Source organism: Berghia stephanieae, chromosome 13, assembly GCF_034508935.2.
Source record: "Berghia stephanieae isolate SIO BIC M18660-M18661 chromosome 13, UCSD_Bste_1.3, whole genome shotgun sequence".
Taxonomy (NCBI): domain Eukaryota; kingdom Metazoa; phylum Mollusca; class Gastropoda; order Nudibranchia; family Aeolidiidae; genus Berghia; species Berghia stephanieae.
The window spans coordinates 15,906,892-15,918,816 of NC_088372.1; the positions used below are offsets into that span (position 1 = coordinate 15,906,892).

Here is an 11,925-nt window from a genome sequence, read left to right on the forward strand (position 1 = left end):
CACAACAAAGGTCATAATCGGGGACAAACGCATTTTCCTTATTTACATGTTAAATGTTATGAATATTCAAATATACTTTACTTGTCAATGACTCTTATTACGTTGCAACCCTCGCCCCCCCCCCCCCCCCCCCCCCATCCATTCTTCAGATGAAGCAATTGGCTCGAGAATGTTCCAGCCATGAGCGCTACCGTCTGCAATCTCGCGACAACACTGACCCCTCTGCCGTTACCTCTGACCCCCTAAGCCACACTGTAAATATGACGTCATGCCGTCACGTGACAAGCAGGCACAGAAGACCAAAGAGTAATAATGGGTAAGTAAAAAGATTGGGGTGAGTTGATTGGGGGGGGGGGGGGGGGGGGGGGGGATGGGTAGGTTGGCGGCTGGCGGCGGAGACTAGCGGTATCATTTGAAACTTTAACACTTAGAGAGAATGCTTTTATTCTTTTTAATGACTTCCCTTTCCAATGCCCAAATATTTGTGAGATGTGCCTTAAGTTGAATCTAAACTAGCGTGAAATAGAGATGAAAAGAAATACCCTCTCATAACTCAGGTATGAATCTGTGTCCAAGACAAGCCATGAGTTGAGAAATTGAGACCAAAAGAGAAAGTTTTGGTAGCTTTGTAAAATGTTGATTAAAATGATGTTGTTGTTGTTGTTGTTGATGATGATGATGATGATGATGATGATGATGATGATGATGATGAAGATGATGATGATGATAGTGATGATGATGATGACGACGATGATGATGATTTTGATGACGATGATAATGATGATGACAATGAAGGTGATAATAGTCATGATGATGATGATGATGATGATGATGACGACGATGATGATGACGATGAAGAAGATGATGATAGTGATGATGATGATGATGATGACGACGACGATGATGATATTGATTTATAAATCAAATCCAAAAATGTCAAACAACTTACCCATTTCTTTTCTTACCTCACCGTACCCTTTATCCATCCACTTCTTACTTTACCCAGCCTCCTACCATCTCACAGTGTCTCAGCTCACCCTTTATCCATCCACTTCTTACTTTCCCAGCCTCCTACCATCCCACCGTGTCTCAGCTCCTCCCGGCAGTCTTCTGTACGCCGAGCCCCTGTACGGCTGTAAGTGTAATGCCTGTGAGGAGGCTATGGGGAGTGATATCCACTCAGCTCTCAGTGCAGCCCTCAACGAGGAGCTCCAAAAATTTCCAATCAGGTTGGTGGGTTAATGAGAGGAAGTCCGTCTTTGTGTTGGGATAGGGAATAAAAATGTGATGTCAAAATACTGGTTCCAGTCTGATTGGAAGTGTAAAGCCAGTCTTCCAGAGGATTGGATACATAACAATGTGCAACCGACCTTCTCGTTTCAGAGTGATGGTATCTTATTTTATAGCCTTAAAAATGCTGTCTGTCTATCAAAATCATCCAACCTCGCTATTTTACACCCACGTTATCATCATAATCTGACTATACATTCTGCTACTAAAAATAGTTTTGCCACCTCATGATTCAAAATGTAACCTATTATATTCATTGTTCATACATAACACTGGTTATACACTTCCAATGAATTTTGAACTGGAAAAGAGGAAGGTTAGACGTGACGACGTCTCTGCCGCCCTATTACCTCAAAGCTATGACCAAACTGTCCCCCTACAGTCACGCAAAGATGTGATTTCCTCTTGCAATAACATTAGTGCATTAACTATAATTTAGATAACGTGTGTAGGCATCATAAGCACAACAACCCATTTAACCATCTCCTTATCAACTACAGGAAAATCGTCTCATTCGTTTCAGAGGTCCGATTCGTCCCGAAATATGTAATACCGTTTTTAAGCTTTTTAAATTGTTTAAATTAAATTGAGTTTTAATATAGTGCAGTATCCACTAAACATGCTCAAAGTGCTGTACAAGTGGTCCCTGGCCCAACAGCAACACTTAACATGTAGGACGAGACATGAGGCCTGTTAGGCGATATTACAAATTTTTCGGACAGAGACAACGCTGATAACGGCCAGGTACTCATTTTACACCTGAGCACGGTGAGAGAATGTGAGTAAAGAGCCTTTTCCAAGGATTCAACTATGCGCCGAGCAAGGCTCGAACCCAGGACCTTCCGATCCCAAAGCTAGTGTAATACCACGTGACCACCGTTGTAATGTTTTATTTGTGGTTGATTTGTTAGCTCAGATTGTTATAAGGGCCTTATTTTTAAGTCTTAAATATTCACACATTTGACCTCTTCAATGCAAATGTTAATGTTATAAGCTGGTATACACTGTAAACTGTGAAAAGTCTGGGTCGAGTCTTTTGACATTACACGGTGGGCAGGAAGTGTCTTTAACCCCCCCCCCCCCCCCTATATATCTGTTTTCTGAGTCGCTCTATGTCTTTATCTTGGAATGGGATTATTTGGTTTTGTCATTGCCCTTGCTGGAGTCCTTGGCTGAGAGGGAAACAATCAAATGTATTGCGTTAGTTTAGGAAGATGATATTTTCCCCCTTGTAAATATCATTTTTCTTTTATGTAATGATAGTTACATTTTTAAAATTTATATTGTAAATATTTTAGTGTCTTCCTCTTAGTTGGATCCTGTGCTGGTGGCTGGATGAGACTTTTATGTGTTCTCAAACTAACAACTATGATGGTATACTCTTGGACTCGACATATTATGTTCCCTATTTGAACCATTTCCCCTTTGTGTTAGCTTTTCTTGGTTGCTTAAAATGCAATTCTAGAATTGTTTGACTATCCTATTTTCTTCCTTTTTATTTGCACGGATATGACCTAAATATGCAGCATGAGCTGTAACATTCTTAAAAGCAAACAAAAACTGTAAAAAGTAATAAATATAAACATGCGTATTTTTTTGTTATTTGCTGAAGAAGGGTTTTTAACCAGAAACATTCCGTGTTCGGTATTTTGATATTTTTTACAGTTCCAATGTGCTGGTTCAGTTAGGAGACCATGTGGTAACCAAAGGAGAGAAGACTGGTCGAATCCGATACATTGGTCATCTGGACAAAATTGGACAACCAAATATGGTATTCGTTGGATTGGAGCTGGACGCGCCAGGTGAGGAATTTTTTATTTTTTAATGTCACCGATCACTTAAAACGAGTACAGTAGAACATTAGTATAACTGGTTCGGATGTAGCACGCACCCGGTTATAACAGGGGTGTTTAAAATCTCAGTTTTTTCTACCTCTTTATCTTTAGTAAAAATTTATTCGATATAGCAGGGACTTTTAAGAGCCAAATCGGTTATAACAGGGTGCCGAAACACACTTAATATCTCCAAATACAATGAATTAGCCCATATTACGCTCAGGTATGCTACTGTAAAATGAGTATCTGGCCGTTGACATCGTTGTCTATGTCGGAAAAATTGTAAATCGTCTAACAGGCGGCGTCATAGCTTGTTCTACATTTTACGTGTTGCTGTTGGTCAGGGACCCCTTTTGATGCGCTTTGAGTACGTTTAGTGGATAGGTATTGTGCTATATCAAAGATCAAGTATTTTTTTTTCTTTTTTTTTTTTACTGTAACCGTAAAAAGCTGATGTGGAAGGTAGAAATTGTATTCCTTCAATTTGGATCTCTTCTGTTGTTTACCTCCCCAGTTGGGCATCATGATGGGTTCTTCAACAACAAGCGATATTTCTTTTGTCAGAGAGACCACGGAGTGTTTGTGCCTCTACAAGACATGGTCTGCAAAGTGGGTGACAAGGTAAATGGTATTTAGTAGTAGTAGTAGTCGTAGTAGTAGTAGTAGTAGTAGTAGTAGTAGTAGTAGTAGTAGTAGTAGTAGTAGTAGTAGTAGTAGTATTGGTGGTGGTGGTGATGGAGGTGGTAATGAATTGACTACAATATAATGTGTCTTTCCTAATCCAGTTAAGCTACATACAAGGCAGTGTAGAATGAAAAAAGATGTCCTTCATGAATCCAGAGATTCCCCAGATGCATCTGACTCACTTCTTAGTCATTGCTGGGCGGATAGACAAAATACCAGAGCTGCTAACTTGAAATTTCTAAAATTTGTAGTTTCCAAGGGGAAAAAAAAAGAAAAAGATCACTTTAAATGGCATTGCAAATAAACAATTTGCTCTCAGCATGGTCTAAAAATGCTCCAAAGTTCTGAATATCGGTTCTAAGAAGCTAAACTTTCCTTTTCAAAAAGATTTATTTAGTCAAAGAAATCTATGCAGCTTGTAGCTGGAGCCAAAAAATTCGTATTTCTACGATTTTTTGTAGAACTAGGCAGGTCTGAAATACGAAAGCATACGAGGCGGATACTGGGCTTTCCACTTGAGAGGCAAGTACAAACTGGGATCCCAGTGAAGAATGAAGTGCTGTCGTAAATACATCGAAGCAAACAAACAGGCAAGCGAATAGTACAACATTAGCAACTTAGGGAGCGGACACTGGTGTCAGATTCAAATAAGAAAAAATATGTGTGTAAATCAGTGTCAGATAAAGCGGGAAGAGAATTCAAGGAAAAAAAAACATCTCAAAAAGTTGAAGCAGGATGGATTTTTTTGGGATGTTTTTTTTTTCTTTTTCTTGTATATTCCTTTCTGCTTTGTTTGCCAATGTTTTGTACACTTATTTTCAGATTTGTCTCAATCATACTGTATAATATTACATAATGCACTTTTTATTCTCAGACTGAAGATTCCATACAGAATGTAGGGGCCGACAACCGATTGTCTGACGAAAAAGACTTAGGTCATGTTTCCGGTTTAGAGTCCATCGTCATAGACGACGCAATACGACAACGCCCCTCTTTGGCATCCGGTATAGACAATCATTTGAATAGTCAGGGTAGTCTGGAGACAACCTCGACGGAAATGACATCTTTGGCGAGTCATCATCACCATGACCTCAGCATCCCCAACAACAACAGTTCAAGCAAAAGAAATAGCATCGAGGATTATGTGTAAAGGATAAGATCCTTTGATTTTAACTCAAATTTCTTTATCTATTCATTTCCACATTGTTCTAGGTGGGTGCTTGTTTCCCATAAGCTCTGTAGATCAGATACAATAACACAGCTGTTGGCTTTGGTCAGTGATAATGATAGTTATGGGTAAGGTGGGGGGGGGGGGGGGGTCATAGAAGTAACTGGGTGTCAGGGCTTTATTTAAAGTTGCAAAGTATGACTTTCATTGTGTAAAAAAAAAATTATTGTTATTGAGTTGTCTGAAATTATTTGTATATATATCATAGGAGGGAATCATCATAAACAAGTTACAGACAGTAACAATAATTGCTTACTTCCCTTTAAATAGAATGCATGTTTGCCACATATCTTATGACCATAATATCAAAATTGATATAATCGAGTAGTGCTTATGGTTCACATTAGCTTGGACAGACCATTTATTGTTAGTCAAATATAATTTTTTGTTTGAAAATGTCATTCAGTAAGTATTAATTACACATTGTCTCTGTTAGCCAGTCTGAGTTATATTCAGCCATAACTAAGCTACTTAGCGAGAGACCAGCCTCTTCTTGTCTATTAAGTGATAAGAATTGTTACTGGCCTGAAATTAAAAAACAAAAACAACATAATAATGTGTATTTAAGGTCTAATAGGTTAGTAATCGCCATATCAACACACTCATCATTTGCAGAAAGTGAATGTGTAAGTGGGTAAAATTAACGTTTGTTTCACCCTCACACTCATGTGCACCAACAGTTAGTGTGCTGAATGTCGCAAAATTCTGGTTGGAATCTTCTGCCCTCCCATGGTGGGCAATGAGTCACGTGCTGTGTCTTCTATCCCTCTATATCTGTTTTCCAACTCCTTTATGTCCTGGAATGAGTTTTGTCCTGACCCTGGGAAGCGGTCAAATGTATAATTATTGTTCTGGGAGATGGTATTTTTTCCCTTGTAAACCATCCCTCAATTATGTACTGTTTTATATTTGTTTTGAATATATTATGCCCTGTGTGTGTGTTCCTCTTAGTGGGATCCTGTGTTTGTATCTGGTTGAGATTTTTATGTGAACTCCAAGTAAGTGCACTGATAGTCTGCTCTTGAAATCTATAACTGTTCTCTACTTGAACCAGTCCCCTTTGTCTAACTTTTTCTTGTAGGCTTTTAATTGTAAATCTAGAATTTTTTGACTATTCCATTTTCTTTTTTTTTACTGGCGCTTAAATGAACTATTAGTATCACAAGCGCCATAAAACCATTAAAAACATAAAACAAATATAATGTCGCAAAATTGAGTGACTTTAATTGTTGGAAAACTTCAAGATACTGTAATTGTAACATTCTCTTGACCTGAAACATATACGCCCCCTCCCCCACTTCATCTCCCCCAATGGTAGCCAGATGGAACAAACCAAGAAGTAAATAAAAAAGTCGCTTAATTTTATGACAGTCATCACACTAAAAGATGGTGTAGGTTGACTAAACATTACTTTTTACAACAGATTTCCTTTGTTCACGAATGAGAGTACGTACCTTCATTGTATAAAGTTTCTGACGGAGCTGTCTCTTATAATGCCTTGTACAGTCGGAAATGACTCTTGAACATTTGCTGCTACAAGCCAGGTGTATACGTAGTTTGAGAAAAAAAAAGAATTCATTATTTATTGGCTTGGTCTTTGGCAAAACGGAGTACACATTTAGTTAAACAAATTAGACCCTTTAATTCGTGGTATTTTTTCTTATGAAAAATACTATCCACTTCAGATATGCGTTTTATTTGTTTCCATTTATAATTAATTTCTTGGGCAAAATTCTATATTTGGTAGGACATTCATCTCACAAATAAAGAGACCTGTATCTACCACGGCTGCAGAGGAGATTCTTTTCTTTTCTTTTCTTTTTTTTTTTTTGCTCGCCCTGCGACCCAGCAGTGGTAGGGTACACGAGTCTGTCAGACACTGGCAATGAGCGTTGCAATACTTATCCAAACTGTATATAGTGTGCAATTGAAGAATGGTTTTCCAATACTCGTTAAGTCGATTTTTGATTTTAAAAATTTGTCTTAGTCTTACATGATCCAAATTACAACTTAAACCCATCTTTTTGGGGTTTTTTTTTTGTATGAATTTGTATCAAATTAAGGTTTTATCTCAATAAAAAGTTGGACCCAAATAGAGCATCTAAGGAGAAATAATCCTTAATATTTTTTACCTCAATTGAGATAACTGGTTTTGGAAAACCACTCTTCCATTGGTACTGTTATGTAATATAGTACTCACTGGATTCTAGCACACCGTCTGGAGAAGCGAAATAGCGTGCTAGAGTCGTGCTGAAATGAATACGGGAGGTAATCAATCCATGTTTTTCTCCTCTGGATACACGTTTATGCTCGTCGGAGAAGTATTTCATAAGGGCGTCCGCCATTGTTCCGATAGTTTAGAACCAGTTACTAAGTTACTATGCGTCATTACGAGGGAAGTGACTTCACGATTGTTGAAGCCTATACTATTATGACCCGTTGCCTTATAAGGAAATTATGTTGGACTGGTTAAAATGTTCTAACCCTGTCATTGTTCAGACATTTCTGTTTTTCCTTTCAATATGTTCTTTTAATCATCATCATAACCTGCAATACTTCAGAGTTAATTTCCGACTGTCAGGGGTTATAGTTATATAGCCGACCAATTTTTATTTTTTTAAAATAATAAAATGAATTTGCTTACTGCAATACACAACACCTATATATAATTTGTACATTGAATTTGAAGCTGTGACATCACGATTGTTACTTGTTGTGTGTGATGCGGGGATGAAATTGGTTTTAATTTTAACACTAAAAATCACTTAAAAATAAATAAAATTTTGTTTTTAGAATATCTTTGCTTGCAATTTTTATAGAGGTCAATCTTCGAAACATGATATATTATCGTTGTTAAAAAAACCTGTCTGTTTGAGATAAATTGAACTGCTTGTGACAATGTGTGTACATATTTACAAGTCTGATAACCTAAATTATTATGGGCTCATTGTTGTAGCGGAAATACTCTCAAACCTATGCCAAAATATTATCCATTACAACAATGTTAAATTGAGTCCAACTGGGTGGGGATCCCGACCTCCCATAGCGGGCAGGGAGGTACATACTGTGTCTTCTATCCCCTTATATATGTTTTCCAACATGCTTCCTGTCTTTGTCTTGGAATGAGGTTACTTGGTTTTGTCCTGGCCCTGGTTGGAGTCCTGGCTGGGAGGGAAACAGCCAAATGCATAGTTATTGATATTTTTTTCCTTGTAAATCATCTCTCTGTTATGTATTATTATATTTGTTATTTTTAATATATAGTGCAAGTGTTTGAGCGTATTCCTCTTTGTTGGATTTTGTTCTTGTGTCCGGGTGAGACTTATAGGTGATCTCAAACTAAGATTGGTGGTATGCTCTTGGAATCCACATCTGATCCCTATTTGTTCCTAGTTCTCCTATGTCTTACTTTTTCTTGGCTGCTTTAATTGTAATTCTAGAACTTTTTACTATCCCATTTTCTTCCTTTTCACTGATATTGATATAACCTAAATGTGTTGCAAGCGCCGTAAAACCCTTAAAAACAAAACAAACAAACAAATTGAGTCCATAATTATTGTGTTCGGTTATCAGCCCTGCATGCATTTTCACAACTATGTACAACATGTGACTAAAACTAAATAAAATTTCCTTTAATCAGGAGTGTGTATATTTATTGCTTACGGAGTTGTGGTCTTTTGAAAATTGATGAACCATTTTGAATGACCCTGTATTAACTTAGCATTTTATTCTTTTGTCACTTACGACACACACACACACACACAAGAATTATTTAAATTCACGACGCCCATGGGGCCGGAGTTTATCAAGGTTTCTCTCGCAATTGCTTGTAACCCTTTGGATAGGACGCTGGTCTGTACTTTCCTAGCTACCCAATCACTGCTGGGTGGATGGAAAGAACAGAAAAATATATTTACTTCACCCCGGATCGAACTTGGTCCCTTTGCGTGTTAAGCAAGCACTCTATCAACTGAGCTATCGGGAATCCCAACCTTTGTCACAGCTTCATCTATATTATATTGTATATATACATTATATTGTGAATGTTAAGAGCATGTATCAATGCTTCACTAATTCTATGAAGCCTTCCCATCATCATCGTCATCATCATCATCACCATCATTATCATCAATCATATGTTGTCTTATTATTCTTTACCAACAATTTTGAGAATTTTTCCTGAAATGTCAAACCAACTCAACACAAAAATTGATTTTCTATTTTCAACTCAAAAACAAAAACAAATAGTACGTACATGTTAAACTAAACATAATTTTGCTCTGGTAAACAATCTCTACAACTGGCTGGGGTTCCTACCTCCCATAGTGGGCAGGGAGGTACTTATTGTGTCTTCTATCCCCCTATATCTGTTTTCCAGCTTGCATTCTGTCTTTGTCTTGGAATGAGATTACTTGGTTTTGTCCTGGCCCTGGTCGGGGTCCTGACTGGGAGGGAAACAGTCGAATGCATAGTTATTGTTTTGGGAGATGATATTTTTTTCCTTGTAAATCATCTCTCTGTTATGTATTATTATATTTGTTCTAATTTATAATGTAAGCATTTGAGTGTATTCCTCTTAGTGGGGGCCGTGCTTGTGTCCGGATGAGACTTATTGGTGATCTCAAACTAAGAACATTGATGGTGTGCTCTTGGAATCTACATCTGATCCCTATTTGTTCCCAGTTCCCCTTTGTCTTACTTTTTCTTGGATGCTCTAGAACTTTTTACTGTCCCATTTTCTTCCTTTTTACTGGCGCTGATATAACCTAAATGTGTTGCAAGCGCCGTAAAACCCTTAAAAACAAAAACAAAACAATCTCTACAAATCGGCATGAAGTTGATATAGATTTAACAAAGATATTTCTTCGAATTTTGTAATGTACACAGCTGCCTGGGTGGGGTTCCTGACCTCCCATAGTGGGCAGGGAGGTACTTACTGTGTCTTCTATTCCCCTACATCTGGTTTCCAACATGCTTTCTGTCTTTGTCTTGGAATGAAATTACTTGGTTTCGTCCTGGTCCTGGCCGGATGCCCTGGCTGAGAGGAAAACAGTCAAATGTATAGTTAGTTTTGGGAGATGATATTTTTTTCCTTGTAAATCATCTCTCTGTTATGCATTGTATTGTTTTCTTTATATTTTTATATATGATTTGTAAAACATTTGAGTGTATTTCTCTTAGTGGGGACCTGTGCTTGTGTCTGGATGAGACTTTTCTTTTAATTTTAGTGATCTCAAACTAAGTACTTTGATAGTGTGCTCTTAGAATCTACACCTGTTTCTTATTTGAACCAATTCCCCGTTGTCTTACCTTTTCTTGGGTGCTTTAATTGTAATTCTAGAACTTTTTGCTATCCTATTTTCTTCCATTTTACTGGCGCTGATAGGACCTTAATGTGTTGCAAGCGCCGTAAAACCCTTAAAAACAAAAACAATACACAGCAGCCTACTTTAAATTTCAAAAATCCGTAGTTTCCAATTCCAAGGGAAAAATAGAAAATATCAACTTTAAATATCTTCAGAAATAAACAATTTGCCCTCAGCATGATCCAAAAACGGTTCAAAGTCCTGAAGAACATTGGGTTCTCTAAGGAACTACACTTTCCTTCCTGGCGGATGGGGTTCTCGACCTCCCATAGTGAGCAGGAACTTGCTGTCTTTCTATCCCCCTGTATCTGTTTTCCACCAGCTTTCTTTGTCTTGGAATGAGATTACTTAGCTTTGTCCTGACCCTGGCCGGAGTCCTTGGCTGGGAGGGAAACAGTTGAATGTATAGTTATAGTTTTGGGAGATGATATTTTTTCCTTGTAAATAATCTCTCTGTTATGTAGGGCCTACTGTTATTTTATTATTTTAACATATGATTTGTAAACATTTGAGTGTATTCCTTTAAGTGGGATCTTGTGCTGATGTCTGGGTGAAACATTTAGGTAATCTCAAACTGATAGTGTGCTCTTGGAATCTTCATCTGTACCCTATTTGTACCATTCCCCTTAGTTTTACTTTTTCTTCAAGTCATTTTAATTGTACATCTAGAATGCTTTTACTATCCAATTTTCATCCTTTTTTACTGGTGCTGATGTGAATGACATAAACTAAATGTGTTGCAAGCGCCGTAAAACCCTTAAAAACAAACACACTTTCCTTCTCAACAAAATTTATTGAGTCAAAGAGGAGAATGCAGTTCTGTAAATGGAGCCAAAAACAAAATAGAAATACATAGAAATACGAGTTTTTCGTAGTACTAGGCAGGTATGAATGTACAAGACGCATTTGAATAATAAAAATAAAAGTTTATTGTATCGTAACAAATGTGACAATTTTCCTTTAGTTGTTAAGAGGAATAATAATAATCAAGATAGTAAATAAAGATGGTAATCAATGTGTACAATTATTATTATTATTATAACGGCAATCTATGTATTTTTCATGTTACAATAGATCAATAAAAGCGATCATCTGACCTACCGTAGTTGTATATTAATTTTTGATTTAAAACAAAATTGCCTCCCTTTCCGTGTCTTCAATTCCCCATAATATCAGTTTACCCTCTCCAAATTGATCTCTGTCTTTGTTCTGAATTGAATTTGCTCAGTATTTTTCTGGTCCTGGCAGGAATCCTTAGCTGGAAGGGAGACAATCAAATGGACAGTACCTTGCTTGAGAAACATGCCTCCCTTTCTGTATCTTCAATTCCCCGTAATATTAATATATGTTTTCCCTTTCCAAATTAATTGATCTCTGTCTTTGTTCTGAATTGAAATTGCCCAGTATTTTTCTGTTCCTGGTAGGAAGCCTTTGCTGGAAGGGAGACAATCAAATGGACAGTACCTTGTTTGAGAAACAAACAAAATTGCCTCCCTTTCTGTATCTTCAATTCCCCATAATA

General features: G+C 37.3%; 1 protein-coding gene across 2 annotated transcripts in view; it reads left to right on the forward strand.

Annotated features, from left to right (window-relative positions):
• Nucleotides 1-11,497, forward strand: part of LOC144958515 (uncharacterized) — a 23,442-nt gene extending 11,945 nt beyond the window's left edge. For both annotated transcript variants that reach the window (XM_078890539.1, XM_078890540.1), the window contains exons 8-12: nucleotides 150-316; nucleotides 1,068-1,229; nucleotides 2,956-3,092; nucleotides 3,640-3,746; nucleotides 4,684-11,497. In XM_078890539.1, coding sequence (XP_078746665.1) covers nucleotides 150-316; nucleotides 1,068-1,229; nucleotides 2,956-3,092; nucleotides 3,640-3,746; nucleotides 4,684-4,959 — 849 coding nt within the window. In that variant the 3' untranslated portion in view covers nucleotides 4,960-11,497. The remainder of the gene's footprint in view (nucleotides 1-149; nucleotides 317-1,067; nucleotides 1,230-2,955; nucleotides 3,093-3,639; nucleotides 3,747-4,683) is intronic.
• The last annotated feature ends 428 nt before the right edge of the window (nucleotides 11,498-11,925 follow it).